The sequence below is a fragment of the Acomys minous genome (genome assembly GCF_964271855.1).
Source record: "Acomys minous genome assembly, chromosome: 18".
In the NCBI taxonomy this organism is placed as follows: domain Eukaryota; kingdom Metazoa; phylum Chordata; class Mammalia; order Rodentia; family Muridae; genus Acomys; species Acomys minous.
In genome coordinates, this window is record NC_140501.1 from 24,445,252 (window position 1) to 24,469,889 (window position 24,638).

The 24,638-nt window shown below is 34.7% G+C and overlaps 1 protein-coding gene across 3 annotated transcripts in view; it reads left to right on the forward strand.

Moving 5' to 3' along the window:
* Positions 1–24,638, forward strand: part of DACH1 (dachshund family transcription factor 1) — a 394,247-nt gene that overhangs the window by 343,856 nt on the left and 25,753 nt on the right. For 2 of the 3 annotated variants that reach the window (XM_084766967.1, XM_084766968.1), the window contains 4 exons: positions 3,068–3,219; positions 12,289–12,436; positions 16,355–16,498; positions 16,955–17,023. In XM_084766967.1, the coding sequence (XP_084623093.1) occupies positions 3,068–3,219; positions 12,289–12,436; positions 16,355–16,498; positions 16,955–17,023 (513 nt within the window). Of the gene's footprint in view, positions 1–3,067; positions 3,220–12,288; positions 12,437–16,354; positions 16,499–16,954; positions 17,093–24,638 lie in introns of those variants that run through there. The other variant, XM_084766966.1, reaches the window with a different exon arrangement.

Sequence of the window (24,638 nt, forward strand, 5' to 3'; positions counted from 1 at the left end):
AAGTATCAGCCTTACATAACTGTTGCTGCAATATTTGCCTTTGGCTAGATCACCCCTTCTTAAAAGTGTGCCTGTGTGTGTGTTCTCCTTTTTCAAATCTCCCTCTGCTTTTTTCTCCTGTGGATACATGACATTGGACCTCATTCTACACACGAATAATCTCATCTTAAGTTTGTGAGATACATCTATGGGGGAAAGACTTTTCCAAATAAAATAGCATTACAAATAAGGGGAACACTCTCTGATGATCACCATTCAAATCACTGTAGGTTTACAAAGGAGTTCCTCGCACAATTTCCGTTTGTTACAATCATACACTAAAACAAGTTGGTAAGAGGCACAATGACCCCCAGATCACACACCCTGCTGACCAATAGCTCTTTAAATCTCAAATCTCTGAGATCCTAAAAACCTTTGCAGGCAGATCAAGTGCAAATCAGGTCTGGGAATGTGCGATACTTTTCATTTCACACTTTAAAGTTAACAGAGGTCATGTGATGTCCAGACTACCACATTTTCTGGCCTCAAACTTATGCTTTAGTCTTCTCAGAATATTTCAGATATCAAGGGTCACTTTTATTTTAAAAGGGAGAGCCATGGCCTTAACTGTACAATCTATGCAGGAGTTGTAAAGTAAACTATTATGATGTTGATTACCATGAGGTGACACTGTTTTCTCAGGTAATAGCATATTGAAGCCCAAATGAATATTTTTGATTTATTTGATCACTGAGTAGTTTGCCTAATTTTTTCTTTTTTTAAAGGTGTGCATTGAACTTTAAAAAAAATTGTTCTTTCTATTTTAAGCTGTGCTTCAAATTTATAGCCAAAGATGGTCTTTCTCATAGGTGAGACTAGGTGCAGTTATCGCACACATGCTTGTACATATACACAAAAGAGTTCTAATCACTGGCTGGGATGAACAGTGGCTTATGAACTTACAATAGGAGATAAAATGGCTTACTAACTCCAAGAATGATTTCTTTATGACCTAGAGTCAGCCATTCTTGTCTACAGGAGTTTTATAATGCTTTTACCCTGGGCCTTTTAATTATACCTTTATTATCTTGTGCATTGTTTCAGTAGTCAACAGCACATGAGTGTAGGCATGATGGTGATGTAATGATTAGTCCCTCAACTGCCAAACATAGTCAAGCATAAATACACTGAAATTGTAACACATCATGATGAGCGATAGAATATATGATCAAATATGTGTGTAAATACATTTGGCTTTTGTTTTTTGCATAGTCTTTCAAAATTATGAAGTCATAGGAACTAAGGTGACGGGATCCTCTAGAGGTCCTCAGGCTCCATCCCTTTCTTCAAAAGACAAGGATCTATGATCTCCAGGATCTATTTAGGCACATGTTTTTACCATGTGACAGCTAAAGTGAAACTGAGGAAAAATATTGCACTCCTTTTGTAAACAATGACACTAGTACATAGATGTTTAACAAGTGCCGTTTCAGAGCTCTTATGAAAAAACACTAGAAGTCTTGGTCTAGAATAGAGATTTCTGACAGCTAGGTAACTGGTACCCAAAATTACCTTGCTGATATTAGCCATGCTGCAGCCCTACCAAAGTCCTGAGTCTTTCTTTACTCTAAGTGAAAGCTGTGCTAAAGTGTAGCGTTGTTGAGTCCAGGCTTAGCTGCTTACTCTTTCTTCTTCTCGTCTATGCTGTTTGATATGATCTGCCAGTCAGTAAGCATAGGCAATGGAAAGAGAAATTACAGACGAGTGAGTGTGATAGGAGTGTAGTCCGTAGGACATCTTCTGTCCCTAACATCCTTCCCCAACTTTCTTCCCATTTGGTTCACTCATTAAAATTTTGGAAGGGCGAGGGATATGATTTAACATATTCTAACGTTAGTGAAGACAATAAGCGTTGGCATCTTCTGTAATACTTCTACCCTACAGAGAGATACGTGAAACATATGCTGTATGATAAGGTGTTTTAATGTTAAATAAAAGAATGACTGAGAACAGTGGAATCAAATTATAAGCAAATTCAAGTATGCTTAAAATTTTAGTCATTCGTAGAATTGAGAGATACTATCAGAAGTAAGCAAATACATCGTGCTGATTAATTTCCCTGTGGTGAAATATGAAAATATTTTGGAAAAAAATTATTATTAGCCTGAGTTAAGTTTTCTCTGTGATGAAGCCACAAATTGTTTCCATTTTCTTGGAAAGTATATAAATGTTTAAATAAAAGAAACACCATGAAAGATTTTTGGATAAAAAGGACTATTATTTTTGTTTGGACATTACTCTGCATGGCTTAAATATTGAAGAAAGTGGAATCAATGAAATAAATTAAAAACTTACCTGAGAATGATAATATGATATTCATAATACTGTAGTGGAAATTACATTATTATTATTTTTCCTTCAGTTCCCATTTTATGTGTGAAAGCTTTAGAGGTTTAAGTTTCTAAAACTAAAGTTTTACCTAATGAGAGTTATTGCTTTAATTGTAACTTTGAAACAATAATTTTAGATTCCAGTCTTCTCATTTAGATGTTTAAAAAAAAAAGAAGGAAGGAAAGAAAGAAAAGAGGTTTTCACTTGTAGATTCTTTGTTAAGTTTATTAAGTCTACATTTGGATAAACCATCAATATAAAGGAAGGGTTAATTGAGAAAGAAACATCCTGACATACAAAACATTTCTCTTATATAAAGCTTTAGAAATACTCTATTGTCAATCCAAAGAGAACAAACTAAAATGAGATAATTGGGAAGGTGCCCATAAAGTCAGCCTGAATATATTATCACAACTATATATGAGATAATATTTGTTTTAAAAAGATTCTATGGCACTGTAAACTCAGTCTCATTAGAGACTGCATTTAAAAGGCTTATAAAGTTACTCATTAATGTTATCTTGTTGTATCTCCACAGCTTTTTCATTAAAGAAAATTCAGCAGAAAGCATTTTCTCCTGATAGCAGGAACCAATTTGCAATAAATGTTCTGGAAACCACTGGGGAAGCCATTACTGAGGTCTAATAAAAACAGACAAGCGTAACTTGTTCTATATTTTTGTTTCAATCACATACAGATGAGACCCCGCTTTCCACACCAACCGCAAGAGACAGCGTGGACAAACTTTCTCTAGCTGGGCACGGACAGCCACTACCTCCAGGCTTCCCATCCCCCTTTCTGTTTCCTGATGGCCTGTCTTCCATAGAGACCCTTCTCACTAACATACAGGTAGGTCTCTTCGTTACACAAGAAAGAAGCATGAAACACATACATGTGAATCATATTCATAAAGTACAACCTATTTCAAATAAGTATCTCAAGAGACCGGCTGACCCATGGTATTAAACATTTCCCCACAAAGTTAAATTTTAACATTTCACACTACTGAATTTTTGTAAAAATACACAACAGGTAATTGATATTGTGCCATACTCAAAGCAGACAAAACTGATGTAAGCATTTATGAAAAAGCATTCTCCCTAAATGTTCTCTCTACTGCCAAATAATGGGACCGATTTAAGTGTATAAATTTGTCTGGCTTACCAAATGACAGCATTCAAGTTCTAATAAATATTTAGATATTTTTAAACTTCTGGCCTTCCAGTAAGGAAATGATATGTTTAGTCATTTTAGATATGTCTAATATAGAAGAATCCTAAATAATCTCTTCTTTCATAAATAAGTTTGTTTCAGCTAGTGGAGACTCTTCAAAGAATAGACTTCAAAAAGCCATAGAAAAGTTTCCACGGATTTCCTATGTGGCCCTCAGGATGTATATTTTATGTACAGTACATTATGAATCAAAAATACTTAGAGTTAACAATAACATAGTGCAGAGAGCCAAGACAATAAAAGTGTTTGGGATAGAAGAAAGCATAGTTTTCCTGCCACGCATGAAGGCATCATGTGGGCCCCAGATGGGACTTTCCCTCTATTTCTCCATCTTAGGAGGAGATAGAAGGAGACAGAAGATATGGAGGCTGGGAATCCAGCACTCAATCTTGGTTATATTTTTTTTTAAACACATTTCCTACCACATTAAACTTTGCCCCAGTAGAAATATAATTAATTTTGTTTACCTCTCCAAGGACATAACAGAAGGCCTTTAATGTAACATATCTGCTCATCTGTTAATATGGCATTTTTAATACGAATTTAATTAGAATTGCTAGAACTGTATTCAACGTTGAGGTTTTATATTTTAGTAATTGAAAGAAGTCACCAGTCCAGCCTCGTTTCCATTATGTCCAAATTACTGGTTATATCCAAAAGTAAACAGAAGACATTTTCTCTGAAATTTTACCCATATTACAAGGTAAAAGTCATACTGGATTTCTCTCTTGTTCAGAAAAATTCTTTCTGAAAAGTAAGGGAATAGCACAACTGTTCAAACGTCAGAGATTAAGAGTCTATCAAATACCCAGCCCTAAATGGGATATCTATATGTTGCTTCTTCATTGTGGAAGAGGAGTGAACAGCTTGCAAGAGCCAGGGGCAGTTGATGATGACAAGGAAACAGTGTTTTGAGAACACAGTAGGGAGGTTGCACCTATGACTTCAGAGCAGATGAGACAACTTGCACAGGGACCTATGTAAGCTCAAGGAAGACAAAAACCTCAGCCTATAAAGGGAGGTAGGTAGAGTCCTACCCCTCATGGAGGAACTACATGAAAATGATAGTTACTTGGGTAAGAGTTGGGTTTTGTTACAGGTACAGCCCTTTTAAACTGACAATGCCCCTATGTAGAGCATATACTCAACTGTTTGTGAGCAGCACGTATTGTAACTGAGAAGGGGAAGGAGGGAGACAGAGGCAGAAGCACACAGTTAAAAAGAGAAGAGACAAAGTTAGGTATGCACATAAAATGTTAGATCAGGGGAGGAGTGACAGGAGGGAGGACTAGGATTAATTCTCAAAGAACTAATAAAATCAGTAAGATAGGAGAACAGTTCATTTTGTTCTATGTGTGATGCCATATTAAGCCATTTTAAAACTTTCTCCTCAGATTAATGATAATTTCATTTGTTTTCAGCACACAAAAGAATATAGTATTTAAGTAGAAAGTGGTTTACTCACGAAAGGAATGGTTGCATATTCAGTCTGAGGACTGTGTTGACATTCACAGATCTAAGTCAAATACTGACATTTGGGTAGGATTTATCCTTCCACATTTTTGCAATGAATACTTAAATCAGGCATACTGTTCTTATCATTTCAAACAAGGCGTTTATTTTATAAAGGAAAGAAACACATGTCCATATTTTAGGCAAACTGTCTATTTATTTAACATACTCTAAATCTGGTCTCTTTTTTCAAACATTTGCCCAAGGACATATTTTAGAAGATCTAAGAGTAGGATGATAAGAAAAACAAGCTAAAGTATTTGTTTTTAGAGTTTGTGAATTGAGATCTGTATCTAATAGTGCTAGATCATCAATAAAAAGTTCTTCATTAAAAATTATATTTCTTCACATCATACATATGAATGGATGTACATACATAGGTGTTATATACCTATAAATATTTAATATATCCTCTTGTACATATGAATTCACATATGCATACATAAAGTAAAACCAAAAATTCACTGAGTTCCAACCACCATTGATGTTAATTTTATACTGTCACAGTTACTGATTTATGGCAATATCCAAGGTATCATATAGAATGTTTGAATAGTCATTATCCTAGCTTAGTAGACATACAGTAGGAATATGTTTGCTGTCTATATTTTAATTTAAGTAATTAGTATCTGCTAACATCAATTTCATTTGCAGTTTTAAGTATGTATAGTTGAGTACTCTGCATTCTGTGTCAAAGCAGTAACATACTCATGCAGTTACTTTAAAGTGCTATGGTTAATTCCAAAATACCTTGTTAGTATTAAGATTATTTTCCCCAAATCCTTCAAAATATTGTTTAAAGCATTATTGTTTTAAATGGAAATTATTTTGAAATATAGTATTAATTGATTACTTTTAATCATTAAGTTTGTGGTGATACTACAGATGTCTCCTTCACAATATCATTTTCCAAACTGATTTTAATAATTTCCATGTCTACTTTAGAATATGCTTTGTGGAAAGTATTATATTTCCACATAAAACTGGAACACTTGTTCTTTAAAATATTTTTAATGCTTTGAGATTTTAATACCTTAAAGAATTATGCAGCTTGCTTTATGGAACTTGAGTATTTTACAATGTAAAAGTCGTAATAAATATATCTGGAGTAAATAGCTGTAATTGATTTTATGGAAGGAACAAAATCTCCTTCCAATTTCTTTTAGAACTTGTGTTTTTACAATGAATTTTGGTGTATTCGGTATATACATATCCTCCTGCTTTAATGATGTCCTTGGATACGTCACTGGGCAGTTTGATGAAAGAAAATCCTTTAAGATCAAATATTTAGAGCTGACACCTTTAAATATTGGCTGGCAATAGAATATACTCAAAATAGGTTTCCACTTAATAGTTGCAACAATGCTACCATCCGTCTTAAATTACAAAACATTTTGGAACTGACAGTGTTATTACTGGGTTTTATGTTTTCACACCAAAGTCAGTGTATACAGTGAATAGGCAAATGCATGGAAAAATGAATAGAACTGACAGTTGGTGAGATGACTCAGTGGGTATGGATACTCATGACTTACAAACAGGAGAGCAAGAGCAGATTAATAAATAAAAGCTGAAATATATATATATATAAAAGGATGGAGATAGTAACTTCAGTTGTGGATGAAGCTATCTTTAAAGATGCTCACAGTGAAGGATAATGTGGTAGAAAGTGAAGTCATTGTGATTTGTGTGCAAAGATAAGTCAAGAAATTGGCACTGGTTCAGAGGTAGAGAGTTCGGCTGACCTATAATGTTCAGGGCCCTATGTTCAGTATTCCAGACCCACCAAAAGTAACACAACTACATCAGAAATTAACCAAAGTAGGGAAACCTGAAGGGGATGGTAAAATTAGAAAAAGGCAGCCCCAGGTTTATTGACTGTGGTTTGATAAGTGAATATGATAAAACTATAGCATTTGAGAAGCAGTTTCCATTTGAGTATGAAAGGAAATACAAGGAAACAGAATTTGCTTAAGTATCAAAACTGAAAAACTCCCATTATCTTTAATACTGCAATACAATAGCATGCAAATAATTTTGCTTACCTATTTATGCACTGTGAAAAAAATGAATAGCTTGTTAATTACATGATTAATATAGAACTTGTTGAAAACTATCTGGAAAATAACACTGGATTCAATTCAATCATTAAATTGCATATTACATACTTTATTCTTAATCACTATTATGTAATTTGTTTTTTTGTTTTATTTTTTTCCCTTTCTTCCCATACAACTATGAAAAAGACTGAAGTGAAAATTATTAAAATCTACACAGGTTCTGTTGTTATATCCCGTTTTTTATTACTGAGTTTGTCAGTTTGGATACTGTCTTTCTGCCTTTTATTTCATTTGGATGGAGGATTTTCTATCTTGTTGATTTTCTCAAAGAACAAGCTCTTGGTTTCACTGATTATTTGTATTATTCTTTTTGTTTCTAAGTCATTGATTTCAGCCCTGAGTTTGATTATTTCCTGCCATCTACTCCCCTTGAATGTGCTGACCTCTTTTTGTTCTAGAGCTTTTAGGTTGTTAGTATGAGAACTCCCCATTATTTGTGAAGCTGCTCAGTGCTGTGAGCTTTTCCTTCACCACTGCTTTCATCATTTCCATAAGTCTGAATATGTTGTGCCTTATTTTCATTGAATTCTAGAAAGTCTTTAATTTCTTTATTTCTTCCCTGATTCAGTGGTCATTGAGTAGGAATTGTTCGGTTTCCATGATTTTGTAGGCTCTTTGTAGTCCTTGAGTTCCAGTTTTAATCCATGGTGATTTGATAAAGAACAAACTAACAAAATTAAAAATGAAAAGCGGGACATAACAAGAGACAATGAGAAAAATACAAAGGATAATTAGGTATTATTTCAAAAGTCTGTATTCCACAGAATTGGAAAAACCTAAAGAAAATAGACGATTTTCTTGATATACTTCACTTACCAAAGGTATATCAAGATCAAGTAAACAGAACAATCTTTCTCATGAACACTGATGCAGAAATACTCAATAAAATACTCACAAAAGAAACCCAAGAACACATTAAATATATCATTCACCATAATCAAGTAGGATTCACCCCTGGGATGCAGGGATGGTTTAACATATGAAACTATATCGATGTAATTCACCATATAAACAAACTGAAATTTAAAAAATCACATACTCATCTCATTAGATGCTGAAAAAGCCTCTGACAAATTTAACAGCCATTCATGATAAAAATCTTGGAGAGATCAAGGATACAAGACCTATTCTTAAACCTAATAAAATTAATATAGGGCAAGCCCATAACCAACACTAAACTAAATGGAAACTCAAAGCACGTCCATTAAATTCAGGGAAAACACAAAGATGCCCACTCTTGACATATCTCTTCAATATAGTAGTTGAAGTTCCAGCTAGAGCAATAAGTCAACTAAAGGAGATCAAGGGGATAGACGTTGGGAAGGAAGAAGCCAAAGTATCCTTATTTGCAGATAACATGATAGTAAACATAAGTGACCCATAAAACTCTACCAGCATATTCCTGCAGCTGATAGTCACTTTCAGCAAAGTGGCTCAAAACAAAATTAACTCCAAAAGTCAGTATCCCTCCTGTATGCAAACAATAAATGAACTGAGAAAGAAACTAAGGAAGCAACATCCTCCATAATAGCCAGAAATAATATAGAGTATCAGTGTACAAAGCAAGTAAAAGGCCTGTATAATAAGAACTTCACGACTCTGAGGAGAGAAATTAAAGAAGATATCTGAAGATGCAAAGATCCCCCATGTTCATGGATCAGTAGGATTAGCATAGTAAAATGCCACCTTACCAAAAGCAATCTACAGATTCAACGTAATTCCCATCAAAATACCAACACAATTCTTTACAGACCTTGAAAGAACAATTCTCAACTTTATTTGGAAAAAAAATCCAGAATCGCTAAAACAATCCTATAAAAACAAACAAACAAACAAAAAAACAAACAAACAAACAAAAAACAAAAAAACCCTTCTGAAGACATTACCATCCATGACTTGACTTGAAGCTGTACTACAAAGCAATAGTAATAAAACCTGCATGGTACTGGCATTGACACAGACTGGGCAATCAATGGAATCGAATGAAAGGCCGAGAAATATATCCACACACTTACAGACACTGATTTTGACCAAGAAGCTAAAACCATAAAAATAGCACATCATTCAGCCCACACTTTGTTATGTAGCTTTCATAAACAATTCTGAATTAAACATAAAATTAGCATAAAGAAACTTTCTCTTGGATAAAACTGGCATGTCCAGGCCTTGATTTTTTATGGGTATTTCTTAATGTCCTCTTGTGTGCTTTTTGCGTTGTAGATATTGTGGTAACACTAGAGGATGTGTTGCAGAGCTACCCACCTCTGCAATTTTATGAGAAGGATTAGCCTTTGGGAAAAAAATAAAGATATTTTAGTTGATGAGAATTTGTTTATGATTAAAAACATCATTCTTCACTTGAAATCCAATCTGGGCAATTAATCATTGTCTTTTACCATTGCTATGCCTCAGAATAAACCTCAACTATATTTCCTTAGAGCCAGTACCCAACTTTAAACACCCTTTGGAGGAAAAAAAAACATGCTTGAAGCTTTCCCTTCTTAAATGTAATACAAAATGTTGTCATGATGCCATGTCGTGACATGGCCCTTCCAAATGATGCCACATGACCTTTTGTACACTATCTACTTGGAAAAGTAACAGAACTTACATAAATCTGACTTGTAGATTTTGTGAACACTGCTTGCTTTTGCTTTTTCCCAGGACTACTGAACATGAATAGGCATCCTGCATTTACTTTATTTAGTATTGCATAGAATTCTAGCTGGTACTACATTACCTTTGCATATATGTCATTTTGGTCCTAGTACAGATGTTTGTTCACTCTGGATTGTAACTAATGTGCATTGAGTTAAAGTCAAAGCTTTAAGTTTACTTATAAATAGCTTATCCATAGTCTCTATAGGGCATAGGGTCCTAAAAGCCACTGTTTTTAGACATAATTAGCAGAAATAGGTAATATAACACCATTGGATAAATTATCAATAACTAGCAAAAGGAAAAAGTAAATGTTAATGCTCACAGTAACTTAATTCCTTGCAAACTGCTATTAATAATACAATCACACATTTAGAGTCGGAGCTTAACATTATTCAACATGTTTATTCATAATGATCATTTCATATTTAAGAACATCAAAATATTGTGTTTTGTCACCCAAGGACAATAATAGTTTAATAGTAATTTATTTTAAATGGCTACTGATAATACAACCAATCAACACATTAAGTGGTGCCAACATTGGCATCTTGCTAAATAATCTCTAGACAGTGCACAGGGAGTACATCTTTCAAAGATAAGTCAACAAGAGCAATCAGAGCAGAAAATTAGAATTTGGTATCTTAGAATTAAAATACAGCTAAACTAAAGTTTTAATTGGGGTGATCTGAAAGGGCACTTGATGTAATGATCTCTTTCATTTGTTACTAATTGTTTGTTCCTGATGCAGAATAAACATACAGGAATGTTGCTGAATTCAGTTTTTAAGATGGCAGTTTCTTTAGAAACTGTGTTTTATTATTAAACAACAAAACAGTGGAGATGGGAGATCTGCCTAGAAATATTCTCTTGCTTGTTTTCTATCACACACACAAAAAAATTATGCCAGAAATTTCCAGGTCAAATATAGTGCACAAAAATAATTTATGTGTATGGGAAAAGATAATTAAAATGGCTTATGGCAGTGTTAAGAGCTACAGTGTTCTGCTGGAGAAAGACACTGTTGCACTCCAAGTCAAGTTGAAGTTGGAATTCTTGATTCAAAGTCTTCACATTGAGTCTTAAAAAGGACTGAATACTTGAGAACTTTGAGCAGTGGCAAGAAATCTGCTTCCTCTATAGTTCCAATGGCAAATATCAGGCTAGTACATTCACAGACCATGACAACACACTTTATATTTCAGATACAGCATTCTGCATTTGCTGAGTTCATAGTAGTAGAGTTCTTCACTCCAATTTTCAGTCATGACTTTGGACCTAAAGAACTTACCTGAAAAAGCACATGGGATTTTTCATATCAGTATTATGTGCCCATGTTTAATTCTTAAATATGAAGGAACTTCTAAATTTGACGAAAATTACACATCCCTACATATCCCTACAATCAGCTGTAAGGATGAGTCAGTTTTGTTTTCATGAAACGATTTTTGAGTCACTAGACTGAATTAGTTTCCTAACTGTCATTATTATATTATTACTGTATTTTGAAGGACTTCATAACGATAATTGATTGGTAATCTGTTGTTCTATATTCTTTAAATATGTTATATATCACAAACATAAAATAAAGTGATCACTTAATTTCAATATTTTAAAATTACAGGCATAATTTGTGTTCTTGGAGACAGAGTACTAAATTGTATCAAATATCCTTGCCTCTGTCAAAAACTTCCATTACAGAGGCAATGTGATGATATAAAGCAGTGAACACATAGGTACCTAATGATATTACTTACTCATGATCACAATGATAATGGGTAGGAAAGGCTAGTAATATCTATCTGATGAATATTTCTGGTTAAATGATCAGGAAAGTCCTCTTCTGAATTGTGGCTTTTGGCAAAGGTAAAGGAAAAAGAGAGCATGAGCCATGTAAAGATCAGGAAGAGGGCAGCAAACTCCTTGCAGTGGACACAGACCATTGAACTGAGGAGCCCACAGAAGATAGCTACAGAGTTTGTAACCTCAAAAGGTTACATAGGAATGAGCTTGAGGACACAGACAGCTCAGCAGGATCACATAGACAGTGTTAGACGGCTCTTTGTAGAACTGCTTCTCCTTTATTTGGTCCATTTTGGTGTATTTCCTAGGGTGCTTTTGTGTCATGCTCTTTAATTAAAAAAAAAATCTAAATAGTCTAATTAGAATCAAAAGAAGCTATGTGCCATAAATATTGGTCTTCCTAAAATAGTTTATTCTGATTTAGAAGTTTTGTGTTTTAGTCATAGTATTTATGCCTTTGTGAGTCCTGAAGAAATTCATTGGAATTAAGTAATTTGATAATTGGGCTCTCCTCATTGAAAATAAGTCTAAATAGTCAACAAACTGTGTTTTGGACAACAATATACTCAAGCTGAATTCCTTCTTTGTGCAGGGCCTTCTGAAAGTTGCCATAGATAATGCCAGGGCTCAAGAAAAACAGGTCCAACTGGAAAAAACCGAGCTGAAGATGGATTTTTTAAGGGAAAGAGAACTAAGAGAAACACTTGAAAAGCAGCTGGCCATGGAACAAAAGAACAGAGGTATCTGTGAAGCGCTGCACACCGTCTACTGCTTTAAATGAAATGCTTAACAGAATAATGTTGTTCTATGTTTGGTTATTTGCTTCAGTTTCTTATTCCTCGCCTGTAACTGCACTTTGAACATCATGAGCTTATGATATTTCTGAGAGTTCAAATCCACACTGTCTTCTGTTTTCTACCTCAGGGGGTTGGATATATCTATCGTATCATTCATCGTGTAATTCCCATTGCTTACAGAGTTTAAAGAATTCACATTCTTTATGATAAGAATGAGATCTGATAAGATGCTAGTCATGATGAGGACTGCTGTGTGCACTCACAACTGCCCTTTGAAAACCTCAGGAGTTAAAGTCATAAAGCTAAGATAGAAAAGACTGATTATTCAAGCAAAGCAGGTTTGGTAAGATATTTATCAGCTGAAATGGAAGCTTGATGGATATCTGAGCAAATAACTGAAGTTAAGCGTTTGTATAATTTTTCCTTCTGAATGCTTCATTTTCAATCTACAAGGTCAAGTACATAAAGTACAGACCAAAATGAATTCTTATTGGATAAAAATAATGGTATTATTGATTTGTAAATTGCTTCTTTTAAACTATTGTACTGACCATCAATAAATAATCTTGAAGGTCATTCATATTTGTATATTTATCTTATGCATTTATTTGAAAAGTACAGCCAATCTCTTCTTTGCTTCAGATATATGTTCCATAAGAACTACAGAAAAGGGAGAATTACATTTTCTAAATTTTAGAAGTTTCCAGAATAAATTCCTAAACTACCCTCCTTTCCTGTTGGATGTGCTTATTTAAAGATCATTGCTGTTTCATTATACCCCTGGTTGTTTCATTAGATAATATGAATCAATAGCTAGTAGATTTCTGGATTTATTCAGGTTTATTTGAGACACTGTCCATACAGCACATAGCATGGCTTTAAATATATTAATTTGCATAGATTTAAGGACTAAACTAATACAAGCATGGTACACACTGATAATAGATGTGTTTAAGTGAATAAAGAAGTTGGAGCAAAGAGTTGAATCTGTGGAACTATTTTTCATGAGATAGCTATGTTTCTATAGGACTAAATGATAGGCTGTAGGATTTCTTTTTTTTTTCACTTTGTTCTAACTTTTTAAAAATTAATTTATTCAGATTACAACTCAATTGTTATCCCATCACTTGTATCCTCTTATTCCTCCCTCCCTCCTGCTTTCACCCTATTCCCCTCCCCTAGGTCTGTGACTGAGGGAGACCTCCTCCCCCACTATATGGTCATAGGCTATCAAGTCTCATCTTGGTAGCCTGCTTAGTCTTTCTTTGAGTGCCACCAGGCCTCCCCACCAAGGGGAGGTGGTCAATTATGGATCACCAGAGTTCATGTCAGAGTGAGTCCCTGCTCTTCACATAACTGTGGAGAATGTCCTGTCCATTGGCCAAATCTGAGTAGGGGTTTGATGTTTACTACTTGCATTGTCCTTGGTTAGTGCAATAGTTTGAGAATACCCCCCTTTCCCCGATCCACGCATCATCATGTTCTCCTTGTAGGTTTCTAGGACCCTCTGGGTCCTTCTATTTCTCCATCTCCTATATTTTTCTTACCTAGAGTCTCAGTAGGATGTCCTCACAACTATCCCAATCTCCTGGTAAGTGAAGACTTTTGTGGGACATGCCCTTTGGGCTAGTGCCCAACTTGAAAATATAAGGGAAACAGACAATTTTCTTGAGCGATTCCACTTGCCAAATTTAATCAAGATCAGATAAACAAATAAAAATGGTCCTATTAATCCTACAGAAATAGAAGCAATCATTGATAGTCTCCCAACCAAAAAAAGGGAAAAAAAAAAAGGCGTAGGATTTCTAAACTAACCCTTGGAGACTAGCAGAGACTAGCCAGTCCAGAGAGACTAGATTTTGCCTTCAGTTTTATACCTTTAACCACTAGGGGGCAAAACATCCACAGATCCCACCTTTGCACCGCCCATTTATTTAACTTCCAATAGTAAGTTGAAAGTGATAATTATTCATGCTTACATACTATGCATGCATACACTGAAGAAATATATTAAACTTCAATCAACTGGCTCATTCTTATTTTGTGCAATCATAGGAGGAAATTGGGTGGCCAATGGCTGGGTGCTGTATGCCCAGGTAGTAGTGCGACTGTATGCAATCTACAAACATATTTCAAAACTTCCATACATTAATATGGATAAATATTAAATAATAACTTTGGGAAAGTACATATAAAATTAGAATAAGAAAATTCTTACAATTTTTTGTTTTTATTAAGCATTTTTTTACATGTACATTTATATTATTACACATATATACAATAAACTACCTACAGCAAGAAGAACCACGAAACAATCAGGAATTAAAAGTTACATTCTTAGTGTTTTAACTATTTGTATTTGACAGCCTTGAAGAATACATCTTTCTTATCTTAGTGCACCTAAAATTATAAATGTAAATCAGTATGTAACATATCTCATCATTATCAACTTAAAACATCTATCTAGACCTAGAAACATCTTAACCCCTAACCAACGAATCTTAAACAGAAATTCAGACCAACTTATCTTATGAACATTGATTCAAAAATATTCAACAAAATATTTGCAAACCAAATTCAAGTTATTACACTTTTACATCCAGGAAATTAGCATTAATTTGAATCAATGTCGATTATTTCTCATGTAAGAATGTAGCCTATGTCCACTGGGAGTAAATTTATTTGAAATATATGGTACAAAGGGCAATAAACTCAACAGGCAAATGGACTGTCATCTAGGTGGGGCTAGTGAAGATACAAATGGGCCATGTGGGCATTAGAAACTGAAACTAATATTTACTACAATTTTCCTAAATTTATATTCTGGTTAAATATGAAATTAAAATCATTGTTCTTCAATGGGTATCAAGAAATAAAACAATTAGTCTTCATAACTAAAACTGAAATTTTGTCATAGTGATGTTTTCAAACATCCACAGTGCTTATTACTTATCCAGAAAGAAAATTTTAAAGAACTTATATTTGCCACCACACTGCTAATTGCTTTCTACTTTATGTGTAGATAGAGTAAAAGTAGTTTAATTCTATGACTGTACATTCTGAGTGTATATATTGTTATTATTTGTTCATTAACATTAGGCACCACTATTGTAATCATCTAATAGGATAAAATATATCATAAGCAGCCTCACTATCACAGTGTACTTGTTTATACAAAAACATTATCAGTAGAACATTAGAACTTCAAGGGAGGCTTTATTTCAACTGTAATTCCAACAAAATGAAACTGTACCATGTTTTCTTGAAACATGTTATAGTGTTACACATATGCTAGAAAAGGATCATTCTCAGAAAAAAAGAACGCAATCATCCAAAGAAATTACTATTTCTCTATATTCATAACAGAAGAATCCTGTTCCTTATATACATGTAATATTCCTTATTTTCTGAAGTCAGTAGGAATATTATTAAAAAATCTACTTGGTGTGGTTTTCACTTTCCTTTGTTTGCAACATTTGTGGAATGCTGCTTCCTAGGACAAGGAGACACATATACAAACAGTGCACTATCCAATGGCAGCTGCAAAATCTGATTCAAAGCAGAGACTAGGGCACCAGTTTCATTTGAACAAGGTCCCTGTATCAGTGAGCACAAATATTTACTAAAGTCAGAACCTCATTGAATTTATCTTTTCATAGGATAATTAAATCATTCTTGTAATCATTTAAGACTGAATTAAAGAACCAGCTTTTATGAACCTACTCTTGGGGGATTATTTTAGGTGAAGTTGGGTAGACTCTGTTCTACCAGGAGAAATGACTACAGTAAGGATTATTGACTGTTTGTAAATCAGCATTATTACAAGCATTCTGAAAAGTAATCTGCATTTCTCTTTTCCAGCCATAGTTCAAAAGAGGCTAAAGAAGGAAAAGAAAGCGAAGAGAAAACTGCAGGAAGCGCTGGAATTCGAGACAAAACGCCGTGAGCAAGCCGAGCAGACACTGAAACAAGCAGCTTCTGCAGACAGTCTCAGGGTCTTAAACGGTAAAATCATGCATGCTTTCTGCATAATCACCTTTGATTTGTAATAATGGAAGGGCGATGTGAACATGTGCTTGGGAGTTTGTATATGTCTAGGTCTCATGAGGTATTCAGCAAGTGCTTTATTTCACAGGTTCTTAAGACATTTTCTTATTTAATCTCATTGCCTGGGACCTGGCATTGTTCTTCTGCTTAACAAACTCCATTTCTACAGAAGAATAGCAAAAGGTTAATATCAGAGCTCCTATTCCCGCCCATCGTACAAACAGTTTTTACGTTACTATCTATTATTCTCTCACCTTCTGAAAATTCTTATGGTACAGTTTGGTCAAACCTTCGAAAGATGAAATAGATGTACATGGTCTTAATTCTGTACCAAGCTAACAGGTAGCTCTTGTTTTAAAAGGACAACGGGAATCAAATGAAATATATGTCATTCTTACTTCTCTGTACTTTTAGACTCCCTGACCCCAGAGATAGAAGCTGACCGCAGTGGCGGCAGAACAGATGCTGAAAGGACAATACAAGGTAGGAATTTGCAGAGGGCTATAAATCTAGATCTTGCTCTATGAGTTTTTCCTCAGCTTTAGGCCGCTATTCAAGCATGTAGCCTACCATCTGGGCCACATCAAAACAAGTTCAAACAAGGTCAAGTTCATCCTGCTTGTTTATGTGAGTGAATTCATTTTGTGCTGATAGATTTTCTTTAAATTAACAGGTCATTTCTGTTTATATAATGCAATTAAAAAGGAATAATTAATTTTAAACAATGTATGATTTAATCTTAGACACAGTAAATGTGTTTTATTGAGTGTTTGAAGCACAGTCTAATTCTGGCTGCCTTTAGGATTCCGTTCTACATAAGGTTATATACTGCACGAATCGTTTTTAAACGTAAACATGTCAATTCACTTTTGTGACAGTCGCTGCAGGGTACATGGAAAACGGACAAATTGAATGCTAAGAGTGAGAACGATTGCTTAGGTCCTATGTAGATTTTCATATGTTCTGTATACTATAATATACATTTTAATAGTGAATATCTACTAAGCAAGATCGTATATAGAAAACTAAGGAGGTTGGGTTAAACAGCCAGAAAGCTAGGTAGGTATGGTATATTTTGGAGCTCTTCAGACTGAGCAAAGAACAAAATCAGAAAGCAGCATTTATTTTCAAACACCTATTCTATGCAACAAATTCACTAGCAACATGAATACAGAAGCAGGAAGAAGAACATTTGTTTTCTATTCCAAGTAAAGATGATTCTTCAAGGGGAAATCTAAAATGATTAATGGCCATAATCTTGCCAGCTGCTTTTATTTTACATTCTAAGCTCAATCACTTTTAGGGCATCATTTGATACTAATTGTGTTACTCACTCAATCATCTCCAAAAGTGTTAGCCTTGGCTTAGTGTTTTGCATCATACATGCAATAAATGACTATCCTTTGAAGAAATATTTCTGGGGTATGTTATATTTTTAACCAGTATTCATTTTTCCTGATGCTCAGGATATGCTAGTAGGAAATATTTTATGGAGTAGAAGATTAATGGAATTCGTGTAATTTTAGATGCCAAAATCTGTCTGATTTTTAAAAGAATGTAAATTTCAGTACAGTTATATGAATGTTTTGGATCATATAAAAAAAGATACATAACAGAAAAAGATTAACCAAAAAAACCCGATTTTCATTATCAGGAATGAGAGGCTCAATATAGGTGAAGGCAATATCAGCCCAAGCCTATTCACACAATTATTGTGTGTATGCTACTTCAGATAATGTTAAAGTTTCTAAGAAAGTTCCAGACAGCCGGTTTGGTATGATATACACAGTCTTCAGCTGGAGATATGTGCATGATAAATAGTACGCATCTCTACACATCCATTGTTATTTATTGTTACTATTGAGAACTGATGAAGCTTAAGTTTTTCTTTCTTGTCATTGGGAGACGTGCCACACGCCTGCGATCCCTAGGCAGGAGGATTGCAAGTGGGAGACTAGCCTGGACTACTTAGTGAATTTCTCTTTTGAAAAACTGAAATCACACCAAATATGCTGCTTATTTGTGCTGACATGGTACACAGGCAACAGAGTTTGGAACACTAGTGAAACTGTGGCTATTTTTGTTTTAAATTGCGAAGCTCACATACATCCAGATCTGCCTTGAGATGTAATTAAAATCTTACTACATATGGCTGAATATTGAAAATGCCAAATTTGTATTGGTGTGATCTACTTATTCTAAAAAAAGAAATCATTTTATTTTCTTCCTTTTACTACCAAGAATTAAACCAACTGAAAAACATAGTAAACATAATCAAACTGCTTCAAGATTTAGGAAACAAAATGTTCACATAATAATTTAAAACTAAATATAAGTGGTTAAAAAATATTTTTAAACAGAAAAGTCACCCACTTATATTTACTCTGATTGTTGTCTTCAAAATACAGTTTCCATTCCTAATATGTGTAGTAGTATTCATGTTTTTTTCTTAATGTTTTTTTTCAAATTATAAGATTAAAAAGAAAACGTATGATATGAAAAGCTTTATACCTATTAATTAGTTTTCTCCTCCTCCACCACCACCTCCTCCTACTCAGACTCCTCCTACTTCTTCTTCTACCATTCCTTCTAGTCTCATACATTTTAGACCAGGCTAGCCTGGAATTCACAGAGATCTCCCTGCTTCTGTCTCCTGAATGCCAGTATGAAAGGCATGCACCATCACGCCCCACCGCTCTGTTTTCTAAAACATTTTAGCTGTAGTTTTCCTGTGTCAGACTTTAAAATTATACCACAAAGAGATTTTTTTCCCCCTCTAACTCCATAAAGTAGCACTAGGTAAGCATTTCCCTTTGTGTTTTTCTTTTGAGTATTTTTTTTGTTTTGTTCTTAACATCAAGACTAAAGGAGCACATTTGGAACGAACAGAAGATAATGAACAGGGAACCAGAGGAACCGAAGAATGATGAGTCAATTTAGTCAAAATCCGTCTAAGTGAGAGATAGAAAAGGCAGGTGAGAATGAGTCCATACTCATTCCTCATTCATGAACCAGGCTTGATCATGCATTTAAGGAGATGTGGGCGCTTGCATCTTCAGAGGTCAATAAGGAACAGCATCAGCAACAGCAGCCGCCATCATGAATTGGAAACCCTGCTTGAGCCACAGCTCATCCAGAGTCCCTCAAGCCCAGCTGTGGTGCTAGGCTCAGCTGCTCTCGTGTTCCCTGTCCATCCATAACAGAAATCACTGTCTGTCCTAGAACAGAGTTATCTTAGTGGGCAAACAAAAAAAAATCCACAATTTTTAATCTGGTTATGTATTTTTAAAACTTTAGCCATAAATAACACCACACTTGGCATTGTGGTTAGTCATTTAGATGTTGGGTGCTTAATTACTGCTCATATGCCAGGTGATTACTCTCAGAGAAGCACCTCAGGTAGATTAGACCTTGTCTCACAGCCATTGTATATCACCGTTTCTGTAAAAGCAAAATGAGAAATAAGGAAACAGAATGGTTTAGGAAATATTTCCAATGAATAAATTTCCTTAATCATTTTAACTTTTCTTGACTAATGAGGTAAATCTGCTTATGGTGCACAGGGAAAAAATTCTGCGTTGCTGACATGGCAAAGAACTAACTCAAAATTCATGAGTTTGGTTGAGATTGCAAACGCAGAGGGAGTATCCAAATATTTAAAAGCAACTTGTTTCGGGGTCTGATTTGCATTGCAATTAGTCCTTCCATGCTGTGCATAGTAACAGATAGCCATCATTTAATTCCTGTTGGAGTTTGAAAAACTTACTCTACTTTATGTTTTTATACTGTCTTTTGAACATATACACAGAATTCATATAAATATTCAATACGTAGTTTTTGAGTCAGTTAAGAAATTTGCTCTCAAACTTCTCTCTGCTTTCACATTCAAACACATGCCCACTGTATATGGACAAACCAATCACTTGATAGCTTTGTTTAAATCCTGTGCCTGTGTTGGTCTCTCTCCCTAGCCAGAAACGTTTTGGATGATTTCATCATTGACGTTTTGAAATCTCATAGAATTTCTCAAACCCACTTAGACATGTTTAGCTGCATGAGATTATAGTACATGATTTCTTATTTTGTTGCCTCACAAGGAACTCAAAGTTCAGTGCACAAACCTGGCTCCCAAGTGTCCTTTCACCTAGTCAAATCTGTCTTCCTTAATACACACTGAGGGTGAATTGCGGCTGATGTTGCTCTCCAGCGTACCTTCATCCTAATGCTCAATGGCACCTTCTGTCTCTCTATGTTCCTAGCATAGTGGAACTTTTATTGTTCTTTTCTTAATAACCATACTGAATTTTTTTTATAACTACAAGGGACGCTTACAGCCTTTGTGGCAGACTCACCTTCCTCAAAGTCTCCATTTAAAAGTTACTATGTCAAAGAGTACTTCCCTGGTCTCCCTGTCTCCCACCCCTGGAGTTTCTACTGGCAGCTCAGAACCTCTCTCTCCTCTTAGAGCAGGAACATCTGTTTCTCCTCAGGACCACGCTGTGCCTTTGCCAGCTCTGCGTCTCTGCTTCCTCCTGCTGGAGCAGCATCAGGGCCCTTACCATCTAGTGCGGTGACTGTGGCCCTGTTGTCTGGTGCAGTATTGGACATGAGTAAGGCTCACTGCTCATCCTCTGAGGCAAATAATAGTGCCCTGACAGAGAAGACTAATATTAGATATTGTATATGTGAACATCCTTCAGGGATTATATTCCACACTTCTATTGGAGAAACTGATAGGAGGGAAAAAAAGGATGACATGATTCTGACTAAAAAAGTCAGACATTAAAATTTTTCTCAAGCCAACGTTTTCATGTAATGCCTGGGTGAAATTACAGATTTGTTTTTGTTTTTGTATTTATTCTTTCTATTTTGACCTCAGATTTAGACTATGTAAATATTTACCTATATACACTACTCTATTTTAAATTCCTATTTTGCTAGCCTATAACCATAGTTATAAAGAATTGCAGTTTGGTGTATACATTAAACTCATCAATTTAATTTTTACCTAAAAATAGTTGAATATTGAATAATATACCACCTGCAAATTCTAATGTAATGAGCTGTAATCATGTATCTTAGTTTTCATATTTATATGTAAAAATTTTCCAAAATGTCTGAAAGCTTTTACTTCCCTAATAACAGTTTTTCTTTTTTATTTCTTATGTAATATCTTGCCATTTTGGGCAAAATGGTTATTTAATTCAATGTAAATATGAGCTGTATTTCCTCTGACATCTTACTCTATCTGTAAGTTATGCTTACAAAATCTTGACTTGACTTGAAAGTACTTCTCTTTTATTTATATCCAATAGCCATAATCAAAACTACTTGGCTTTTTATTCTCTTTTTGACTGATCTCAGATCACAGAAAACCAAATACTAGTCCAATAAAAACACATAAAAGGCTTGCCTTTGCATTCACAATCTTTTTTTTTTTTTTTCAATTTAAAAATATCTTCTTTCGGCTTTCTAGATATTTGAAGATGCATGCTGACTTTTTAAATTATTCATCTATTCAAAAAATACATCTTAACATTGATGTTATGCCAAGCACACTTTCATGATGTTATTGCCTTAGTATTGGGAAAGGACATTATGATAGAATGAAACTCTTTGTTGTACAAAGGAGGAAACTAAGGCTTCATGAGTGTAGGTGGCTTATAAAAGGTTGCGGCAAGAGTTTGTCAGTTAGAAATGTTCTGTGTTCCAGTTGTGTGATATTATCAGTGTATTTTCTTCCCGAGTGCTTGGAGATGATGGTTGTTTAATGGTGTCCTCTCTTTTTCCTTTAAAATAGAGGATTGCTACTTGGCTGATCGTTTCCAGCTACAAAGTATCACTGTTCAAACACTGCATAGATGTGTGTGTGTGTGTGTGTTTATGTGTGTATGTGTATTGTGTGAATTTTGTGTGTGTGTGTTGTGTGTATGTATAGTTTATGTGTGTTTGTGTGCGTATGTGTACAAATATTGTGTGTATACTATACATGTGTGTATAATGTATGTATATATGTATATATATGTGTATATATGTGTGTGTATTTTTGTATATGTGTGTGATCTTACTATGTCATAGGCTGATTAAGCCTCAACCTCCTGTGCGCTGGCCTCCCACACCATGTTGAGCTTGAATTTAAATGTGCTAACAAGTTTTGTATTACATTAAATGTTCTAGCATGCAGAAAATATCCTACTAACACATTATTTTTCACTTAGACTTTGGATATTATGCGTTTAATATGTATGTGTATGTTAGCAAGTAAATAGATCGTCAGATCTTCTAGTGTGTGCATATTCTAGAGAAACAATTTAAAGTAAGACATATTCCTGCTGACTCAAAGCTTAGAGGTTTCAGGCTATGATGGTGTGTGTGTTTCGGGGAAACACAGAGCAGAGATTATCTGCATGGGAAGCCTGAGAAGAACAGAGAAGGAAGTCTTAGGGGAACAGTTTTCTCATTTCCCCTCCTTTTCAGTCTATGCAGGCTCCCAGCGGCTTGTAGTACTAGTGTTGAAGACATTCTGGGAGGATCCTGTCTTTGGTTACACCTTGCTGAAAACAGGTTCACAAAAAACACCTCGAGATGCACTGAATCAATCTTCAAGGCACTTTTCAATTTAACCAAGTCAACAATTAAGACTAGGCAACAGGATTGAGAATGAATGTTTATGGAGCTATTTCTCCTGTCCTATATAACATTCTAATTAAAAGAAAAAGCAAAGGCAAAGATCAGAGGGGCTAATTAATTCTTTGATTCTACCAGTTTGTTGTATTGTTTGGAATTATATTGCACAGAAATTAAGATTTGGGAGCCCAAAGACGATTCTTTCTGACATAAATTACAGCCTGGACTTACATGTTTCCACTTCAGGGTAAATATTTCTAGCCCTGTCTCTCGTTTCAAGTAGCCAGAATGCTGTGAGTAAATTAAATTTGTTACTAATAAAATCCAAAATTATTTACTAATATAGAATGGTTTAAAATGCAAAACATTAATTTCTTTCTTGCTCTTTGCTCTTTCGTGAGCTTTTATGCATATGTTGTGCTTATAATCATTTTTGCACACTAAGAGCACCTCATTCTAAACAAAGTAGCAAAAATTTTTTAAAATTAATTATTACTTAAATAAAAGACTCATCTTCATCCCCAAAACTTAGTATATAATATATTTATGATAAACAAAACACCACAAATAAATACAATTTCTGGTTATCCTATTGTCTTGGCTAATATTTTATCAAATTAACGCAAATGACAGTCACCTCTGAAGATGTACTCTCAATTGAGAAAATGCCTTCATAATTCTAGCCCTTAGGCAAGGCTACCAAGCATTTTCTTGATTAATAATTGGTTGTGAGGGCCCAGCCCATTGTGGGCAGTTGGTCTTGAGTTGTATAATAAAGCAAGCTAAATAATCTCTGAAAAAGCAAGGGCATAAACCACACTTTTCGATAGTTTCTGCCTCAGTTCCTACCTCTAGTTTTCTTTCTTGGCTTCCCTCAATAGGCTATGACCCAGTATGTGAAAATCAAATAAATCCATTCTTCCCCAAGTTGCCTTTGGTTATGCTGTTTCATCACAGCAATAGAAATCCTAACTAACTGACTTACCTTTGGTTTCTTACGGAATGTGTATTTGAATAGAGGTTGTTAAAAAGCAGCCCTAGACTTGGACTTCAACAGCGCTTAACTGAAGCATTCTTAAATATACAACTTTAAATGTCTCCATGGTGATGTAAGTCGAATTTGATTGTCATATACTTGCTCTCTGAAAATCTCTTTCCTGTACCTGAAAACAAACCTCTGAGTTTCATGTGGGAGTAGAGATTGCTGACATAGCTCACAGAATCAACAGTGCAGAAATGCCAGGAGTCCTCCAAGACTTCAGTATCTGTTTTGCTATTTGTCACCTTTTAACAAACCTCAATCTCAAAGGGCTAATGTGAATATTAAATACAGTGATCCCTGTAAACACTTGGCATCTTTATGGCATCAGGCCTAACACAGGTGTATTTTAGCAGTTATTAATTCCAAATATTAAATTTGAGTATTATGAAGTAACACATTTACTATATAGTTATCATCTGGTATTCCCTA